Here is a 23210-nt window from a genome sequence, read left to right on the forward strand (position 1 = left end):
ATTTTTATTTCAAAACCAATGCTAACAGGTGTTACATCGGGCAAGCCATTGATCCTGCCACCAACGTTGTCAAGTGGGGCATAGGCTTTCCCAATTCTGTCTGTGAATGTACGGACATTATCCAAGGAGGAGGTATGGCTGTGATAGATTCTAGGAAAGTTCTTAACTACTTCTGGTTTGATGATGGCATAGCATTTTTTTTTTTTTTTCCTGACAGGGAACAAATTTGGCGCCAAGATTGCGGTAATTTGAAATTAATCTTCTCCGATACCTTAATCCTTATAATTTAATTACTCGATCCAAGTGTCTTAAAGGCAAAAAAAAAAGACCCCGGCAATCACAACATTATGCCTTATATGTTAGAAAAACAATTATCAAGCACGAATCACATGGGTTTATTTGAAAAAAACTCATAGCGATCGAGCACAAATAGCCATTACGTCATTGCACTTAAACAATTTCGGCCCGGGAATGTTGAATATCGCGTGCTGAGAGTCGGCTGTTTTTATTCGTTTTTATGGTCAATATGAGTTTCTTTCAAATAAAACCAAATGATTCGTGCTTGATAATTAATTTTCTTTCATATAAGGCATAATGTTGTGATTGCCGGAGTCATCCTTTAATTAATGAATGTAATTATGATAATGATGATAATAAGATGAAAGATGATGACAGGAACTCAAATTAAAACCCGTTTCACCAGCTGGGATCAGGTAATTATTACTGATCGTAATTATTGAACTATGAACACAAGCGTTCGTAGCCAAAATAGACCATATTCAATAATCCAACCGGAACGGTATAATAATAGAATTGGCCATGTTGGAAACAGGTTTATAGATCGATTCTACAAATATTTGCGCATACTCAACGCTCTGCAGGGTCTATTGTTCTATTGTTTCCGATTAGAGAGCTGACATATTGGAAAATGTTGCCAATCAATATTCATGAGAGTGTACATTCAACGTCCAGTTTTCAAAATTGGGTGACTTGTGCTTGGCAGGTGCGAAATACATCTGACTAGGCTCATTAATTACGTAACGCACAACGGCATTGATGTCATCGAATTGCTGCTTAGTGCTGTTATGTGTTAAGTTTTATAATAATTATTATTACATTTATTTTCCTTTATTTTCTTTAACACTAACTTTATCACTCCCTCGCTATCCTTCTCTCTCTTGCCTTCTTCCCCCTCTTTCTTTTCTTTTTGTCCTCTCTCACTCTCCCTGTCATTCCAATATAAATATGTCCTTATCTTTCCATTATTTTATTTACTTCTCGTTATTTCTTTCTCTTCATTTGTCCTCTTTCTCCCTTCCTGTAGGCCCCTCATTCTCCATATCCCTCCCTTTTCCTCCCTCATATCCCTCTCAAGACTTCTCACAGGGGAGAATCTTCCCCCACCCCCTTCCACCGCCGCTATTTCTATGCCAATCTCTTTCTTAAAATAAAAGATAAATGGACATTTGTGAAAAAAAAACCTTTATAGGCCTATACTTTATATACGTACATGTATACGCAGCGATTACAATTATAGAATACTATAGAAATGTGAACCTGGCAGCTGATACATTATGATGTGTAGTCGATCAGCAGGGGCATTCAACTTATTTAAATGAAGCGTCTAGAGTCAGGTGGGTGATAAAAAAAGATTATATCGACAACTAAAGCCTCCATTACAGACTTCAGTCCCGCACAAGCGCACATTTGGGATACGTGAGTACAATGGTACCACTTTACACATGACTGCCCTTACACATGACTGTATTGTGGTCACTTATTTATACTCGCCTGTTGGTTAAGGGGGTACTACACCCATTGATTTTTTTTTGCATTTTTTTTTTTGTGAAGAAATTACAAAAAAATTAAAAATTGGACAAAGTGGTATGCAAAATGAAGGGGCAAATCTTCTCGTTTTATTGGTGGCATCGGTATCAATGTATCTTACATGCTTTTGAAGATAGAAGCCAAAAGGAGGTACATCACTGATGATTTAAATTCACTTCATTTTGGAAAGCTTACTATCAACGGATTTCGTTAAAATTTTGACTATGTGTTGCTAACACATTAGGGAAATAATGTTGATATGTAAATGGGAATAAGTGGTCCCTGATTTCTTTTATGACTTCATGAACTTGGTGCTCCACAACTATCAAAAAACGAACCGGTTTAATAAAATGCTTCTATTTTCAATGTCGAGCTATATTTTGTATTTTGAACTTGCAACACTATGTCACTGAAACTTAATTAAGCCATAGGTAACAGGTTACCACATCCACACTACAGCAATGTTGAAAAAGATTGTATTTTTGTCACCTATACCACCATATTAGGTAGTTTTCCGTAAGCTTCATTTTTGTGATTTTGGGTTTCTTCTTTCGTGTCCTTACATCAAACTGTACTTATCCACTGAGAAACACACTTTTTGCCCGTTGAGAAAATTGCGCCAGCTCGTCTGTCGTCACAGGATCTTCCAAAAGCGGGCATTCCAGCAGATGCTGCATCGTCTGTGGCTCTTGTCCACAATCACACATGGTCGGCGGGCCACTGATGTATCCCCATTTGTGAAGGGTATCCTTGCAACGTCCAACACCGGTTCGGAGGCGGTTAAGGCATCTCCAGTTTGCCCAGACTTCGTTTGCTCCTGGAGGTAGTGATTCTGTGGGTTGAATCCCCATCTCAGTGGTGACTGCTTCAGATGAAAGCATTTCTTTCCACATCTGGGTGCGAGCCTCTGATGATGTTGTTTGCAGAGGGAGGGTACTTGTGATGAAGCTTTTCCTTGACTTCAGCCGTCTGGTTGGTGGTGTGTGGTTGAAGAGGGGGTGTCTTACGTCCGTGGTCTGTTTACGGCGTTCCTCTTTGCTTGACACAGCTCTCCGGATGTCAGGTGGTGCGATACCTGCCAAGAGGTAGACCTTGTCCATGTTGGTAGGCCTTAGACATCCTGTGATGGAGCGGCAGCTTGCGTTGAGTGCAGAGTCTAGCTTCCTAGCATGTGATGATCTCTCCCAAGCAGGGCATGCGTATTCCGCGGTGGAGAAACTCAAAGCCAGTGCTGTTGATCTGATGGTATCTGGGCTAGCACCCCATCTGGTGTTGGCAAGTTTGCGCAAGATGTTGCTGCGTGTGCTGACCTTGGCCTTGGTCTTCTCCACGTGGGCCTTGTAGGATAGGCATCGATCTAGTGTGACCCCCAGGTACACTGGGTTAGGGCAGAAAGGGAGCTTGGTACCAGACCAGGTGATGTTCAACTGTCGCTTGGCTTCCTTGTTGATAAGGTGGAAGGCACAGACCTGGGTCTTCCCTGGGTTTGCGCGCAGTTGATTCTCGTCGTAGTACTCTCCTAGTCCAGTCAGTGTATCTGTCAGTGTGTCTTCGATCACCTCAAAGCTGGTACTCTGGCTGGTTACGCACAAGTCATCTGCATATATAAACCGCTTGGTTTGGCTGTCAACTGGCTGGTCATTAGTATAAATGTTGTATAGCAGAGGAGCTAGGACACTTCCTTGGGGGAGTCCGTTTCGTTGTCTGCGCCATCGGCTTCGCTTCCTCCTAGTTCCACAAAGAACCTTCTGTTCTGGAGCAGGGTTTGTAGAAGCCTGGTGAGGTGAACATCCTTAGTCATCTCAAGCACTTTGGCGAGTAGCCGGCGATGGTTGACGGTGTCATAAGCTGCAGAAAGGTCGACGAAGACAGCACATGTGATCTGCCCTCTCTCATTTTTGGTAACTCTGTGATTTTGGTAACTACAGGGTGTAACAATAAAATTTGTACAATTGCATTTTGACTTCTCAGGAAAAAACTAAAAGTGTTACGGCACAAATATAATATGCAATAGAATTAGTGATATCTTGGCTAAAAGAAGACGTTTAGTTGGTTTCTTTACTAGCTTGGGTTCAAAAGTTATGTCCTATTCATTAAATCGTCCAGAAAACGTGTTGGGCCACTTTTACCATGTTAGCGTATATCAAGTTTGAACCGCGTTGATTGTGTTTATCGTGCGTTGAACATCAAAGAACTGACACAAAAGAATTATAAGTGGTGTTTCTTCATATAATTAACATAAACTTAATAATAATATGATATTTTTTTAAAATCTATAAATGAAGTCATGAAATCTCTTTCGAATTATCTTATAAATAAAGTAATTTCTCATATCCCTGAGATATCATTGGTAAAATTGAGAACAGTTTTTGCACCCATAAGTACAAAACAATAAAAATTTGAAATTAAGTTCAGCTGGGCTTCTAGCTGTTCTGGGGCGACCACTATAATTGCCAGCATTTCTGTCAACAAATGTTATATAATTCTCATAGTTATATGTAATTGTATGCCTTTAAGGAAGACGTGAGTTTGGAAAATGAGCTATAAACAATCTTAGGTTTCTGCTTGACTCCATGTGCTATCGAATGTCACAACCATAAAAATATGCTCTTCCAACGTGAATTGGGGTTGAAGGTAGCCCCCATGTCACTTCGGAAAACGCGGTAAATCGCAACATTATTTGCAGAATCTATCCTCTATTTGCAGAATCTATCCTCTTTTTCCACCATTTTCAAGATTTTAAGCTTATCTGCCAGATTTTGTAGTGATCTTTGGCGATTTTAGCTTTTTTTACCGCGTTTTCCGAAGTGCCATGGGGCCTGAAGGTGTTGAGCTGCAGCCACGATTTCTAGTAAATGAAGTAGTTAGAGAGGTTGCGATTTCCAAACGTAGACATCGGACGTACGTTGATCTATTCAAAACCACTCTCCTGTATCGAAGCGAGGTCACGTATTTAGCTATTTTTGAAGATATTCCACGTGCGAAATCGACGTAGATACATCGTTGAAAATGCACAAAATTTGTCCATTTCACAATATGTTAAAGACAGTCAAGGATAATGAACATACGAAGGAAAGTCTAATTATTATTATGATCCTTTTGTTTGTAACAAATCATTATAATAAAGGTACAGCGATGTGTTAAAATGGACTAAATTTAAACGCAATATTCATACGCAGAGATTGTCTATTGAAATGTGTGTGATACTTTGCGTATAAAAATTACCTTGCGATTTGACATTTTGGACTCAACGTAGCATTAAAACGTACGTTCCACCATGGTTCCACGTGGAAATAGGCTGATTTTACCTCGAGTCTAGGTAAAGGAAACGTAGAGAACGAGTGTTTCTCTACGAATGTTATAGTCAAAATATCATGTGTTTTTTGTACAGCTGAGGGGTGGTGCAATAACTTTGTGTATCCCCGAGGTGGTGAAGTATTATAGGGGTGGGGGGTCAAAGATTGGTTGGCAGGTCAAAGGGGGGCAAGCATTTTTTTGCAGGTCGAAAGTTGGGTGGGGGAGGGCAAGGAAAGTTTGGCTCAGATATTTTAGGAACATTAGGAACACGTTCAAATATGCACAATTCCTGATCGGTTATTAATTAATTAATTAATTTATTTATTTATTTATTTATTTATTTATTTATTTATTTATTTATTTATTTATTTATTTATTTATTTATTTATTTATTTATTTATTTATTTATTTATTTATTTATTTATTTATTTATTTATTTATTTATTTATTTATTTATTTACACAAAATTCAAAGTATAGACCTCTGGCAAGGCAACGGTTCACTCGCACCTATAAGATTAGTATTTTTGAAAAGAGCTGTATTGTATTCAATCTATGTTTGCAGACATACACAGGTGATTAGTGCAATCTGCTTGTGTTGGCATGGTTGGGCGATCTATTCAAACATTGTATTCATCTATTGCGATTATTACGTCACTTCTTAACTTATAGAGGCCCTGCATTCTTTTATTGATTGGCGCCAAACAACGGATTTGAACCGGTGTCCTTCACCGTAGTTATGGCGGAGTACAGTTCAACAAAAGCATGATTGCAATCTACCACGACATTTCGGCTCACACACATAAGAAATGCACTACGATAAAATAGGTTGATGAAAACAGTGCAACAGAGCATTAATGCCCAAAATTGAAAAGCTGTATAATTTATAAACAATATACACTACACATAAAAAATACTACTACTAGGGATTTTCAACATATAAGAATCCAAACAATCAAGTACCAACATGCACAGTTTTGTCCTTATATCACTTTTGGGTTTATAACAAAATGTTTTCAAGCCTCTATCGTGATTGGCAGCTGCATAAGACATCTCTTTGACAGCTGATAATGCCCATCTATTCACCAAGTGGCTATTAACTGATGAGTACTGTCATTATGCTAATATGAAATCATTGTTTATCAACAAAGGCGAGGGACTCGTCTGTCGATATGCTCAAACAAACCGCTACACTGTTCAATGGCTTTCTTGTACTATATGAAATATGGTGGACGATTTGAAATGCACGTGCCCTGAGCAAACTACGATGCGTACGCACACTGCAGGGCAAAGAACAATGGAAATTGTCATAATTCGCGCGCATACTGCCGGGCAATGACGTCACATGTCAAGTGGTCTATACCCGATCAATGTTGGAGTTGCCTATTAGCCTATATGTTTAAAATTCAATATGGCTACCGAACTGTCATGTGGTCCAGTGGATTAGTGCGCTGGACTGTGCCGAACTGAAATTCCATTTTTTTAAAAATTTAATATTAGGGAAATGAGACTGGGCGAATTTATGTATGACGTAGAGAGGATTAAGATCCCTTTATTGATCCCTGACCCCACCGACTACCCCGGGCTGATTTCATGCAAAACAAATCACCAGATGACTGACTATAGGACATAGCGCCACAACGCGAGCGTTGGTAAAGTATGTGGCCTCACTGCAATACATAGCTACGTAAAAACGTACGTGTTAACGTACGTAAAAACGTACGTCCTACGTCTACGTTTGGAAAATCGCAATCTCTCTGTTATGTCAGTGCTTACTTGTGACTTTCAAAAACTCAAGGAGATATTCTATTATGTAATCATTTCTACCACTTTGAATACCCCATTGTTTAAGTTGACCTATCATAAGAGCACCGTCCAACTGGTCCGTGTTTCAACTCTATTCAGTCACTTCTGTAACATTTAGACAAATGTGGCCCAAGCGGTTTTAAGACTAGGTTACATAATTGGCTATATCTTCACTTGTATACCTACGATTTTATTGAAACAAAGCTTATCTGGTGGCTAAAGAAATTATCTTGATAGACATATTAATATCAAACCAAAAAATAGGCGGCATACTTGTGTCATTCTTTTTTCAAAATTGTACACATTTTATTGTTACACCCTGTATTTTATATTTATTTGCCCAATCCAACTCAACTAGGCAATCTAAATTGTACTCCCAAGGTATTTTAGTATATCCACCTCACACATTTCCATTATATATCCAGTAACAGACAAAATATCAAAATTGATGCCTCATTATGACATGTATGATATCACAGACTATCACATGTATTCAAAATTGATGCCTGAATTTGACCTGAACCAATTGACCTATAACCTGACCTTTGATGACCTTATAGCCTTTTTTAATCTCTTTTCCTAACAACATATTATAGAAGATACATACATGGTGTTGTATTAAATTGTCTATGTGGAAGAGATTATTTAGGCCTATTTAATTTATTCAGTGTTATATTTATTCAGTGTCTATAGATAGTATAACAAAGGATTTAATGTATTCTATTCATGTATTCTACTTGGACATGTTCAATAGAATAAATTATGGTTTGTTATGAAACACACATCTCAGTTACCAGGATACAGTAAACAAAAAAATATATAGGGCTAAAAGGATTTTCTACAATGGTTTAAAACCACTTTGTATGTAGAGATATTTTATAAGTTCAGGACATGAGATGATGAACATATTTATATACTTTATAAATTTGCAACAAAAAAAGAAGATGGGTACTGATGAAAATCAGGGTATTAAATCGCCTTAAAGCGTTAATATGATGCCGGATCAGTGACCAATTTAATAGCGGAACCCATTCACTGCCCTTTGTTCGAAACAATGGTACCACTTTTATGAATAGCCTGTCGCAATCTCTAATCGGCACCAAAGGAACAAAGCATTACGTAATCTATTTCTTCTCCTTTCTATCTATCCTCCTTGCACATAATACCCACTCAAAACGCTACTGACTACCCTCTATTGTTATGCATAGCCGTGCTGGAAGTCGATCAATACATATTGAAATCAACACAGTTCTGAGATAAGCCTTTTGTTTTGAAATTTTTTCTCAGTCAAATAAAAACAATAATTATAATTTTGTCAGTAGTGTCAGATAACACCTTTTAAGAAATATCCCGGTGTTAATATTAGCAAAGAAATTGTGTCCTTTAGTTTAAAAATTTGGAATTTTACAGACCTGAGCTTGGCCCGTGAGCTTTTTTTTTCGGGGGGGTAAGGGGGCTCTTAAGGATTCCAAACTAATATATTTACCCAAATAAAGATTTTTCCCAACTTTAGAAAGCACATCATACCGGTCTTAATGCCATAGTTTTGTCAGAATTTATATTGTGGCATGGAAAATCATCAATTCATGGGCATATTCATGTGTTGATTTTGAAAAATTAGCAGTTCGAAGTGAAAAATGGTGCAATCAAAACGGATATTCAGACAAAACTATACTTTAATCAGCTCGTAATCGACGGAAATTATTAGGCTTTTACCACTACGTCGAAAAGCAGATCGACGTTAAGAATGATATAGTTGACCTGTATGTTCTATATTGTGCGTGTTAAAGAATTTTAGACAAAGTATAGTACTTTGTGAATTTAAAAAAATCTCTCGTATTCAGAATGCAATTTGATTTGTCTGATGTGATCTCATGTCCCAGAAAAAGAAAAAAACAAGTGAGACTATCGTTCATTTGGTGTTTATTATTAATTTGCCTTTTCCCTTCGAGTCGTTTTCACCTGTGGTATCAATATACATGTAATTAATACCAGTGTTTTATTATAATCTTGTGTTTTCTAGAAATTTCCAAATACTAAAACTTTCGTATGTTAGGTGTTTGTTATCAATTTGCATTGTATTGTGTATTGTGAGTTTATCTATTGCGTATTTAATTCTTTCTGCAAATATCCAGACACAGAAGCGCCAACGATTGTTTCGTGTCCTGCAGATCAAGAATTGGAGACAAACCCAGGCAAAGCCACCGCCATGGTTGTATACCAGACTCCTACTGCTACTGATAACTCTGGTGAAGTGAGCGTAGTATGCGATCAACCATCTGGATCTGAGTTTAATGTAGGACAAACACATGTTACATGTGTAGCACGAGATAGCAGTGGCAATAGCGCTACGTGCGCCTTTCAAGTAAAAATTGAAGGCAAGTCTAGTCCAATTAATTTACAGTATCTTTTACCAAATCCAGTCATAAAGAACGTGTTTTTAAGAAGAATGTGTGTACTTTTTCCAGTCACATCACATTTCACCGAATCATTAATTTCTTGATCACATTATTTTCTACACAAGTACTACATCATACTGCATGCAGCTAACAAAATTTCTCTCACATCCATTGCAATTTGATTGAAGACCGAATTGAAAAGATTAGTTTGCGTATGACGTCCTGTCAACCAGACCAAATTTGCCGTTCTGCGAAGATCACTAACCTATCACGCCGCACCTTTGCCAGGTCTTCAATATCATTCGCCATCGAGTGACGATGTAACATTATATAAATTATCATAGCAATATATGAATACAATTATTGAATAAATTACCCTGCATTACAACGTTCATTCGGTACCTATGTATTGAACGATAAATGTGAAAGAAATGCTAATCACTCTGTAAGATTGGTATCTTTGAATAAAGCGGCATTGTATTCAATATATGATTGCAGACATGCACAGGTGATGAGTGCAACCTGCTTGTAGTGCAGGGCGATATATTCAAAAATTGTATTCATCTATTGTTATGGTAGTTAATCCGATTACTACATAACTTCGACAACGAATTGCTTTCAAAATGCGTGAAAGTTTCATGAAGAATTGGATGCATATAGTTTTAAAAAAAATCCGTCTAATATCGTAAGATGACCTTTATTTGACCACTAGTGACCTTGAATTGACATCCATCATATCAGCATCACTAATTTGTCACGGGTATCAATTTTCATTCAAATTAAGTTAGTTTTAGAATGTTACTCCATTTGACCCTAAGTCGCACCACATTTAATTAATACATAATTTTTCAATCATTCCGATTTTTTTACACAAGTGCAACATACTGAAGGTATCCTCATGTTCATTTCAATTTCACTTCCTTGAATTATGTTCAACGTTATAAATACTAAAACAAGTTGAACTTTCGTTCGTTAAAGGCACACATAAAAATAACATATGTGAACATAGGAGTATAAACTGACCAGTAGATACCAGTTGTAGTCCTACTAATTCATGGCATATTGGATGACCTGGGGGAAAGTTAGCCCATATTTGCAAGACTATCATTGCCTTCAAGGTGAAAGAAACCTACTCCTGTTACCCTCAGGCCATGGTCTGGTCTGCACTCAGATCTTACCCAGGGAAAGATGACATTCCAATATATGCCTTTAAGTGTTTATTATTAATTTACACTTCCCTCGATATTGCATTGTGTATTGTGTATTTAATTTTATGTGTTTAATTGCAATCTTGTTTTTTCTGCAAATATCCAGACACAGAAGCGCCAATGATTGTTTCGTGTCCTGCAGATCGACAATCGGAGACAAACCCAGGCAAAGCCACCGCCATGGTTGTATATCAGACTCCTACTGCTACTGATAACTCTGGTGAAGTGAGCGTAGTATGTGATCAACCATCTGGATATGAGTTTCCTATAGGACAAACAAATGTCACTTGCGAAACACGAGATAGCAGTGGGAATAGCGCGACGTGCTCTTTTCAGGTCAAAATTGAAGGCAAGTCCAAATTTAGTAGACCGTATGGCACAGTCTTGTTTTCAGTGAACAGTTTGTTATGGTTAACACAGTTTTCAGTGACCAGTTTAGTCGCGGTAATCCATGATTATCATAAAGCGCCAACCGTTATACATAAACAGCAAATAAGTATTGGAAGCCATGTTGAAATTTCTGTTCAGTGACCGGTCTTTCACAGGTCACTGTTTACAATGAATGTTTCTAAATCTTGAAAAAAATAGAATGTGATCTGAAAAGAACTCAAGCTGGTTTCATACTACCCTGCCGCTTGCCACTGAGCGGCGTGGCGCACGCGCATTGCAGACAAACGGACACAATCAAGGCTTGTCATTGGTTGAAACGCCCTGCCGCTTGACGCAGCGGCAAGCGGCAGGAAAGTATGCTGGGGGCCTTACGCCAGTAGCAGCTGACGTATCCTCTGGCCTGCGGGTCGCACGTGCATCCGATACTCTCTTTTTCCTTAGACTTCGTACTCTCAAGATGACATTCGAAGCCATTTAGATACGGTGGGTGGTCAGATCTTGGCCGTGCCAACAGTAGTGAACCATTCCTGAACCTAAACAGCAGTAGTCTCGTCTTTACACAAACCCCTTCCTGGATACCTAACCTTGTGTCAATGCCGTGGAAAATATTTCTCCTCCACCCATACTAGATCTCATGGGGTTACACATGCGACGCCACTGAGGAGATCTGTGTGTATGTACACCCTCCCACCGTGGCATCGTCGAAGTCTTGATTTTCCACAGATCTCAGATGTCTCTACACTACAAAATTATGAAGAAAATGAGGAAGCTTTGTAGAATTGTTATATTTCAAGAACGGTGTGATCAATTGTCAAAATTAAAAAAAAGCACGAGCTAGCTGATTTATTCATCAACCACATCAAGTAAAGTTATGTTTGGTTTGGGCGTTAGGATTCTGACGATACAGTTCTTTAACGAACACTCTGTATTAATTCTTATTGAAAATTGCACGTCTTCCTTGATTTGTAATGCTTGAAAGAACAGCTTCTTTGACCCACAATTACCATTGTTGGGACAATATGAGGAAACTGGAGATATTCATTGCATTTTGAGATATTTCTAGCCCACGAGGTACCGAAATACGCAATATTTAGGTCCATGGTGGACTCTTTTATTATAGATGGTGCTCTATAAATTGTTGGTGAATATCGTGACCAAATTGGTCTCTGAAAACTGACGCGAACAAGACAAATTTAGTAACTCAGTCAACCATCAAACTTACTAAAATAAACATAACACCAAATGTATACAAGTAAGTAATGCAGCAATAATGATTTCAACCGACTGTGTGCCTAGTAAGTAGTTTAAAAGCAGCTCATTTATCTGTGTAAATATTTTCATTTATTTTGAATATTCAAAAGCAGCAACACATTCAAAGCCATCAATCAATCAATCAATCAATCTTTATTTTCATCTATCTCATTACAAACATTATAGCATTATTATATACAATTATTGTGTATTAACAAGATTTGATGAAGGTAGATACATCACAAAGCCGAGGCCTGATAACGATGTACCACCTTTTAATTAACAAATAATTATAATTTAATCAAAACAACGAATATACACATAAACATAAATAAATAAACAAAGAACCCATCTTAATTTACCATAATACAATTTTAAGCAAACAAATATTTTAGCAGTAGTATAGTATCAAGTAGTATAGTGAATAACATAGAGTCAGCACAATATGAATTATAAGAACCCATCTTAATTTACCGTAATACAATTTTAAGCAAACAAATATTTTAGTAGTAGTATAGTATCAAGTAGTATAGTGAATAACATAGAGTCAGCACAATATGAATTATAAGAACCCATTTTAATTTACCATAATACAATGTTAAGTATGCAAATATTATAGCAGTAGTGTAGTATCAAATAGTATAGTGAATAACATAGATTCAGCACAAAATGAATTGTGACATTATTTGTTATCTTTTAGATACCTTAACATACTATGTTTGAATTCATTTACCAGTTTAGCTTCTTTAATTTCACTTGGCAAACTATTCCACAGCCTAGGACCAAGTGTTAAATCCATCATTTTACATCGTTATTTCAAGGTCATCAAAGGTCAAATAAGTAAAAAATCCTGGATTGTCATGAAACGGGGATATTGTTAGGGGATGTGCAACGTATCTTTTAATTTCTTAGAGCAATATTTAACTAGACAAGAATGAAATTAAAGTCATATTATAACATTTTTATACAAATTAGATAAGCATTTCTTTGCCATAAAACGTTAACTTTTACTCTCAGATATATTCCCTTTTAATTTTGAAAGAAGGAATTTACGACCAGCGCCAATGTCGCCAATACGTATCACACCTTCGGTCGTGTTTTCACACTGTTGTGGTACGATCCTTTGTTGTGTTGATCACCGTCTCGCACGCCATGTTTATGCTGTGTTATGAACATCATGTATGCATTCCACTAATAATTCCATCGTAAAAATAAAATGACGGCTCCTGCGTTTTATTAAAAATCTCAGATTTTGACAAAACTGCATCACCTAGCTAGAGTCTTGATTTGTTTGCAGGGTATGTTGGTTTAATCAAGTACAATATAATCGTGTAAAAATCAGCAAATGTTATAATATGGCTTTAAGAGATGGAATTTTTGTTTGCCGGCTAAAATTGTTGACCTGTAGATCGTTTATGACACAATGGCAGATACTAGTATAAATGAATCATATCTTCCCGATATGTAATTTACAGAGACATATTGTTCAACTGGATGGGATATCATTGGATATCCTGATATTGATGTCGGCAGCTATATTATGGTATCACCTGATATGTACATCCTATGTAACGGTGTCGTCACTGAATGGCGGTTATATGCGAAAGCGGCTGGCATTCTCAAAGGTATTATACATTACATTATAGATTAGTTTTAAACCTCATTTTGAGAAGTAATTCATTGGTAGAGCACCAGCGCAGTCACCTTCGGAGCCTTATTTTCCACCTTATACATATGAGCACTCCATTATAATGCCTCTTTGAAGGTGTCTTGGGAAATATTTCTTGAACTGCATATCTCCTTGTCTTGGGTAGGCATCAATCAATTCTCTGAGGTCTCTGGACTTAGGACCAGACTCTGGTGGGTTAAACCGGTTTAAGGGCCCAACCGTCCCGCTTCCCTCAGAACATATTCCAGTGCTGACATGAATTCCATCAGCCGAAATGATCCTGAGCACCTACATACACACAGGTGCAGCGAGCTCAAAAGGACACACTCAGACGTTGTGTCCAAAATAACCAAAATAAACATTTAATAAATGTGAGCACCATATTGTTATCAACAAGGGGCAAAATTTTGATGACGTTAATTTTAACTTGTTTAAAACTAAAACATATTAGATGATAAGTAAATTGTGAAAATATTATCAATCATGTCAATATTCCTTTCTTGAATCAGAACAAACAATACAATTTTGTTTATCATCGTTTTTGATATAGCCACAGTATGGAGACATAATTCAGGGGATTATTTTCAAGTGGTTGGTATCAATACTATCGGCATCTCAACAGATGAGATAAACCAGTCCGTAACGTACCCAGTCGTTGAGAGTGAACGCATCCGAGTAAAAGCAGGAGATATGATTGGATGGGCTTCTCAGAATGGTATTCTGGCATGTGATTTCCAGGGTGACGTCTTTGCTCAATGGATCTATTCTGCAGATGTTTCTTCTTTAGACGTTAATGTCCGCTATCGAGTAGATGGAGGTAGTGGAAATCGTAATTACGCAATCCATGCTAATGTGAAGCCATTTGAAGGTTAGAATAAATTGACATTTTGACGATTTCTGCGAATCGTTTTTGATGTAATTAAACAATTATATCATTCATAGAAATTATTAACTTTCTAACATATCATACAAGTGGATATTCATGCGTAGTGATAGAAAAAATGAATAAAGAATTTAACTTCGACAATACACTATCTTTTGCTGACATGGAACGTTTTCACTAGTTAGACTAGCGTCTACAACAGATAGTGGTACTGGGATGATATATTGTCTATAATCGGTATATTCCTCACTGATGACTGAGCCGTGACCAATGATTAGAAATAGATTCTGCCTGCTGAGAGAGGCATCATGCAGTTATTGTTGCCTACATGTATGCACACAACACAGGGGCACTCACAATAGGCAATTGACCCCTACTGGTAGCGCTGTGTTGTAGATATAGGAGATGAACTAGTTAGCGTCATATATCAAAAAGTATGAAAGCTATGATTTTAGTACTTGCTCTATGTTTCAATTACTTATTCATTTCAATATTCTAAATTTTTAATCCGGTAAAAGCTTAATAACGGGGGACCATACATTTGTATGAGAAAGAAATCCTACCATCTATCCAAACTCCCGTGTTAGTCCAATGTACATTTTGCTTCACCGGGCGGCCCTTGCTTGGTCGCATTTTGAAGAGGGGTGTCACGAAACCGTAATAGGTACAAATTTAGTACTTTCTGTCAATCAAGCATGGTTTATTCTCTGCATGTCAATTTTTAAATCGATAACATAGTCCTTATAATAACGGGGGACCGCCTTGATGGGTAAATGAAAGCAAACCAGTGAAAAATACCCCAAAACTCGGTCAGTGGAGCTCCGCCTGTACATGTCAATAGCGTCATTATCGATTGAATTAGTCGACCGCAGCGGACAATTCGATCGCTCATTGTATTAATATTATCACGTGGTAATAAATTTGCATTGGACAATCGATTACTATAATTGTTTAGTACTGCATATCTCGGTTTAATCTTCACTATTGTTTATGGCTGGAAAGGTCACGGTGAATTTGCCGTGGACATAACTGCACTATGGCACTACATCCTAACATCCTATGACGTCATACTGTGAATCACATGACCTCATCAGTGAGGAGTATCCTGATTGTAGACAAGATATCATCTCAGCACCACCATCTGCTGACGACGCTAATGAGTCGAACCAGTGAAAAAACTTTCCAGGTGAGCGAAGAATAGTGCAGTGTCAAAGTTAAAGTTGTTATTCATTCTATTAATATAGTGTAATAAAAGAATGTATTTTTGATGTTGACTTGACCGGACGTCATCGCAAAAACACTAAACATTATTATATTGACATAGACACTTGAATAAACTATAGGTTCATTTATATGAAGACGGGAAAATGATTACCTATGCCGCCCAATGAAGTTTAACTCCCCGGGACCCCTCCAAAGCGCATATGAGTGTCCTCCGCCTCACCCATGAGACGAATCACTGTATACGCCTCAACGGAACTGAAAAGCAAATATAATAAGATAAGGATAATTTTGAATACAATTGATACGTTTTCTTGTTTATAACATTTCATAACAAGCTACTTGCGAAAGTGATTGGGTGCTGTTTGGATATTATTGTTACCAAACCATAATTGCAGACATAACGTTTGATGCCGCGGAAGATGCATGTCAAAATCAGGGTGGCCATGCAGCGAGTATCCATAGCCGAGGCGAGCAGAAATTTATTGAAGGTAGGCCCAACGTATAAAATGGGTCAAAATCGATAAATCGGCAGTACTTGGAATTGAAAAATCGGCAAAAACAAAGTATCTCTAAACTACTCCTGTTTATTCATATATCAAAGGCAGTCCTTCGAAGTTTCATTCTGGAAAATATGACGATCAAATCTTATGAACTTTTATTTTTACATCAATTTCAATAATGCCCGTGTGTTTTCTATGGGACACTAAGGGAAACGTATGTTACCATTAGATTGAAAAAAGTAGTGCAAGCTCTTTTGTTGACAATGTAAAAACTAATTGTTTTGGCATAACACAATGCAATGTCGCCTTTTAGTTCAAAAAGAAACTTTTGTTAAAGGGGAATTGATTGCCTCAAAAAAGAATTGGAATTTTTGATGAAACTTACAATTAGGATACTTTTCATTGAGCCGGTTTTTCTGTAATTTTCTTTCCTAAGCACTTATAATAAATGGAAGCGTTATAATAAAACAAAACACGGGTAATCGGGCGCGGTTTTAGTCCATTTTAATAGGGTTTTGAAATTAATGGTAACGTATGTTTCTGTCACGTACGTTACATTTTAACTTCAAAATGCCCGACAAGTATGTTGGAAATGCGCTAACGAAATAATGTTAATAAAGTTTATCAAGTGCACCTGCGGCCATAATTTGCTCATCAGTTTATAGTCACTGTTTGGTTTTAATCCTGCGCATTATGGTAAAGTATGTTTCATTTCCTAAAAATACGGTCTGAATTTTCGAATTTCCTAAGAGTTATTTCTCAAATACATAAATCATATGGACCTGAAAACATGATAAACAGTATATTTAAGGACACTTTGGTTCCATTTCAGTGTTTGCAACGACTAAGGTACGTGGTAACATATTGGGGTAACGTAGGTTTCATTCAACCTTGCGACATATTTCGATGGTACTTCTACAAACTCAAAGTAGGCCATGGCATTTAAATTTTCGCTGCTTTGTATCAGTATAGATTTTTACTTCAAATATGAGCCATGTTCCAATTGAATGCAAGTCTGGTTAAGAATAAGCAACATGAAATATCAAAAATATATCACCTGCGACACAGTGTTTTGACCATAAATCCCTCAAACAACCTGCCGTGGTTTATAAAAGAAATTGATGCGAAATTAAAATACATTACCATTTTTCTGAGTGTAGTTTAGTTGTTTGATTATATAAAAGAAATTAACAATGAAAGTTAAAGCATTCGTGAAAATTATAATTCAATGTGTGCGACACGATTTTTTTCCAAGTACTGCCGATTTATCGGTTTTGACCCAACTTTTGAATATGATGATAATGATGCAGTCTAAATGATAATAAGGTGCTTATAAATCACTTCGACGAAATAATATTATATGAAGATTTCACTCATCAAATAATTTATATGAATGAAATGTATTTACATTAATTTTTTTCTTTTATCAACTCATATGAAAAATACATGTATATGAAATCAGTGATACAACATGTAGTTTAATGATTAATTGACTATTGAGTTATTTACTACAAATGTATGTATTTTTCACAGGCCTACACAACATCGCTGATAATTACTGGATTGGGTTCGCCGATGCATTGAATGAAGGCACATTTGTATGGACTGATAATAGCACGGTAAGAGCAACAAAAACAGTCGTATATATGTAACTCATTCATATCAAAGATTCTTGTCATTTTATTGGTCACTGTAATTGCTATTTTTCGCGTCAACTGCAAAAAGACTATTGCGCTCCGTAAGAGTGCAATACTAATTTTTCCATTGCCCTGATGCTGAGCTATCCTGGCAACGCTGACAGACGAACGCTCAGTTTCTATCTCGACTCGTCAATTATATTGTAGGTGCAGGATTTTGCTTCTAAAATCAATCAATATATTTTAGATGTTTTTTTTCTCATTTGCCTTATAAAAAAAAAGTGCGGAAGAACAAAGATTGTATGTTTGTTTGTGAATGGAAATAATATTTTCATTCGGTCAAATATGAACTGTTCCATTCAATATTTCGAAGTCTTGTTGAATGGAACAGTCCATATTTCACCACGTGAAAATATTCTTATCATTATACTCATAAACATTCAACACTGATATTTCCCTCCTTATCTAGGGGCTCTCTTCTATCGATTTATCCAAAAAAAGTGTCTTTGTACACGATTTTAGGTCCTCTGGTTCAAAACTAAAATTTTCAAGATGGTGCCGGCCACCATCTTGGATTTCTGGGTGAAAATGATGCCGTAATGTCAAACTAATGTCAGAATCGGAATCCTTGTGCTCGACATACCCGAAAAAGTGTCTTTCTACATGATTATAGGTGCTCTCAGAAGCAACAGAGAAGATCATCCCTGTTAGAAAGAAAATCAGGAAGGCGTGCTTCTCAAGTGATCACAGAGTAACAACAGCAAGACAGAAAATCAAGAAGGCTTATGAGACCTATCAAGAATGCACAACCGAAGACAACAGGCTCAGTTATAATCAGGCTAAGTCTGATCTAGCAGGAGCCTATAATCAGGCAATAGAGGATGATCTCAACATCAAGCTGAGAGAAGTAGAAATGGCTCATGACAACTGTAAACACAGTCAGAGTTGGAGACTGATTAATGACATTACAGGAAGAAAATCGTCAATGAGGGGCCAGCTGAAAGGAGACACTCAGATGGAAAGGGTTAGCAACTGGTATCATCACTTCAAAGACCTACTAGGAAGTTGCCCAGATATAGAGGGAGAAGATGATACGATAGAGCCCATCACAGATGATCTCACGATTGAGGTTGGTCCTTTTAGCCATGAAGAATACACAAAGGCAAAGACAGCAATAGCAGAAGGAAAGAGTAGTGGAGAAGACGGCATCCCACCAGAAGTCTTAAAGAGATGTGACCTGGATGACCTGGTGCTAGGATTTTGCAACGATGCATTGCTGAAAGAAAGAATGCCTGATCAGTGGTCTATTCTTAACATAATCCCAATACCAAAGTCAGGAGACCTAAGTCAAGGAGGTAATTACCGTGGCATCAGCCTATCCTCAATAGTGGCCAAAACCTTCAATAGGTTGATACTCAACAGGATAAGACCCAAAGTTGACGTACTTCTGAGAAACAACCAGAATGGCTTCAGAGTGGGAAGAACTACTGTCAGCCACATACTGGCTCTTAGAAGGATACTAGAAGGAGTGAAAGCCAAAAATCTACCAGCCATTATAACATTCATTGACTTCCGAAAAGCCTTCGACACTATTCATCGAGGCAAGATGCTACAAATCCTCAGAGCATATGGGATACCAAAACAACTTGTGGATGCCATTGGCAGGACATACAAGAAAACCAGAGCCAAAGTGATCTCCCCTGATGGTGAAACTGAGCTGTTTGACATCGTAGCCGGTGTTCTACAAGGAGATACTCTTGCCCTGTATTTGTTTGTGATAGTGCTTGACTATGCCTTGAGAATGGCTATAGATGGCAAGGAAGAAGCACTAGGATTCCAGCTTGAAAGGCGAAAAAGCAGACGAGTTGGGCCAGAAGTGGTAACCGACCTGGACTTCGCTGATGACATCGCCCTATTGTCAGAAGAAATAAAACAAGCTCAGGAACTGCTACAAAGGGTAGAAGCATCAGTCGGAAGAGTCGGCTTGAAGATGAATGCCACCAAGACAAAGTTCATGTCCTTTAACCAAGAACAGCAAGTTAACATCTGCACAAATAACGGTACAAAGCTAGATGAGGTGAAAGACTTCAAATATCTAGGAGCATGGATGGCTAGCACTGAGCATGATGTCAAAACACGCAAGGCAGCCGCTTGGAGAGCATGCAACAGCCTGAGCAAGATCTGGAAGTCTGCTCTACCAAAGAACTTCAAACTGCGGGTCTTCAGTGCAACAGTGGAGTCTGTGTTAACGTATGGATGTGAGGCCTGGACCATAACGCCCAAACTAGCCAAAGAGCTGGATGGCTGTTACACCTGTATGCTAAGGGCAGTGTACAACATCCATTGAAACAGCACATAAGCAACAAAAGAGTTGTATGGAGACCTCCCAAGGCTCTCAGAGAAGATCAGAGAAAGGAGAACACGCTTCGCTGGCCACTGCTTCAGGAGCAAGAGTGAACCTGTCGCCAACCTGATAAACTGGGCACCCAAACATGGTACAAGAAACCCTGGTAGACCACCCTTACATATGTAGATGTACTCAAGCAAGACACTGGACTGGAAGCATCTGACTTGGGAACGGCGATGCAGGACAGGAGGATATGGAGAGCTGTCGTGGTTCGGGAAAACCACCCGAAATAAGCAGTAAGCAAGTAAGCATAGGTGCTCTGGTTCAAAACTTAATTTTTCAAAATAGTGGCGGAGGCCATTTTGGATTTTGGCCTCTAGCGAAAAATGCCGGGATTTTCGCGAGGGAAATGGGGGCTAATTTATATTTTTCTGTACAAATTAAGGAAGTTAATGCCAATTATATGTTATAACTATCTTGCAAATTACAGCAACATAACTTATTTAATTTTCCTGTAAGTGCGAGTCAAAATTGGTCTATCGCCACAGTGCGCTTGAGCACTGCTCAAGAATGGCACAACATATTCAGATTAATAAGATCAGGTGAAAAACGTGGCCTACTAGACTGAGCTGTAATTTGGCAGAGTTGCCAATAATACCTCTATCATACCCTCTGTAAAAAGGTTAAACAATTGAACAAGTAGATCTCGAGTTACAAATTAAATCACCAGCTTCCCTTTGGAATTTCCATACTCCTTTCAAATCATGCTAAGAAGACACCTTTCTGAACATAAATGTGAAGTTTCGTGCTCATTTGATGTATTTTTCACCTGATTTCAACCCTAAACGTTTTCTTATATTTAGGCCTATACCATCTACAACTTGCTGGTGGCTATGCCTTGTTTAGAACTTTCAAAAGAAGTACCTGAATGTGCAACCATAACTGTTTCAAAATAGCCCGCGAAAGTCATGCAGGTAACTCCGAGGTCATGCATTGAATTGTTTTGAATGAGGAATACTACGGGAACCAGCCCCTTTTGTTAGAAGTCAAACATGAGCATGATGAGTGAAGTGGATAACCTCTATTGTTGTGAATGAGTTAATGACCTTCAGTGACACTTTAAAATTTTGTTTGCATACACCTACTAATTGGTCATATTAAACCCATTAACATTGAAGTTTTTGGTTGTGAAAAAAAAAGTTCACCTGGACTTAGTGCAATTTTGATTTTGTGCCATATCGGCCATCTTGGATGATTTTTGGCAAATGTTCTTTAAATTCATGATTTCAATGCCTCGGTTTGAAAAAATAATTTATGCCATTGACTTTTAAAGTGCTATTTCATAAGAAACCTCTTTGATACTTTCACAATATGCTTGTTTCATGTTTGCATATATGTTAAAATAAAGAAATATATAAAGGTAAATATATGCTTATGCCAATTTTGCTCCCAATTGCTATTTTTGGTGTCATTTTATTTCGTTCCAATGAACGGTCAGAATGGGAAACTTTGAAAATTCATAATTCGAAAAGTTTTTGACCGATTTTGACCATTTAACCACCAAAATACTATCTTTTGTAGCAATAGGGGCAACATGAAATTTTGATGGTTATCCCTACTCATAACATTACCCGTATCGTACATGTAGCCTATAACGGAAATAATAATAAGAGGTTGGGTGGGTGGGTGTGAAAGTTGTGACTTGTGAGGTGGGTTGAGTTGGGTAAAGGTCAATTCACATGTCTGACTGGAAGACGTCACTTTGCCGATTTGCATCCTATTATTATCTATATTGCGCAATACTATATACCTTAATACCTATGAGTTGGAAAAGTCACACTGCTTGATGCTTCTGAGTTCTGACTTCTCCAGGCTAGTTCATATCGTCCTTTTTATTTGTTTTTGATTGTCATTATGTATTTTTATTTTAGTTTTTGATGGATTTGTAAGATGGAAAGAAAAAAATAGAAAAGAAAACGAGTTCAGCCAAATTTGTAAAACGATATCATAATCAAAATTAGCTCAATAAATGGTGCGCTATTTTTACAGGTCGACTACACATATTGGAATTCAGGGCAGCCCGATGTGTATGAACAGGATTGTGTTATGGTTCTTAATCAATATAGTGGTCTTTGGCATGACGTGGCTTGCGATTATTCTGACCAATGCGGAAATATGGGATACGTCTGCAAGAAGGAAGCCATGCAGAATCCAACCATAACTTAATTCCCTTCTGGAAGTTGGCCGGCTTACACAAGAAAATTAGAAACTATATTCTAAATATTTTGCATATTCTGCAACATCATGTTTCCAAAATATTCCACTTATTGATAAAAGTAGACATACGTAGATCATGTAGATTATTATTGTCTAGAGCAATCTGTTTCTGTAAATTATAATGACACTAAGTCTTTTCAAGTTATAGAAATTATAGAAGGAATCTGATTCCTAAATATTGATTACAATTGAGGTATAAGTTCCTTTGATTGTCTCATTAAACAATGAAATAAAGTGTTTATCATAGTAAAAAAACATTCATTCAAGTTTTATATGGTCTAAAACTTTCAATCAAAGCCCTAAAAGACATGAAAATGTGTTTTAGCAGAGAAGAGGAAAGTTAAAGTTTAAAGTTCATATACCACTGATTAACACTTAGTAGCTAAGAAGGTGTGGGTGGGTGGTATGGGCTCCATGGGATTAACTGTTATTTTTTTTAAACATTGGGCTCTGAAGTTTGTATATATGGTCTGGCCTGATGTCTGCTGTTTTCCCG

The 23210-nt window shown here is 37.4% G+C and overlaps 1 protein-coding gene across 1 annotated transcript; it reads left to right on the forward strand.

Moving 5' to 3' along the window:
* The first annotated feature begins 217 nt into the window (after positions 1 to 217).
* On the forward strand, positions 218 to 22807 carry LOC140139711 (uncharacterized). Its single transcript, XM_072161413.1, has 8 exons — positions 218 to 243; positions 9065 to 9307; positions 10643 to 10885; positions 13653 to 13802; positions 14397 to 14714; positions 16289 to 16441; positions 17987 to 18072; positions 22487 to 22807. The coding sequence occupies exons 2-8, from the start codon at positions 9139 to 9141 to the stop codon at positions 22661 to 22663; spliced, it is 1296 nt and encodes a 431-aa protein (XP_072017514.1). The 5' UTR covers positions 218 to 243; positions 9065 to 9138; the 3' UTR covers positions 22664 to 22807.
* Positions 22808 to 23210: the final 403 nt, after the last annotated feature.

Source organism: Amphiura filiformis, chromosome 18 (assembly GCF_039555335.1).
Source record: "Amphiura filiformis chromosome 18, Afil_fr2py, whole genome shotgun sequence".
NCBI lineage: Eukaryota > Metazoa > Echinodermata > Ophiuroidea > Amphilepidida > Amphiuridae > Amphiura > Amphiura filiformis.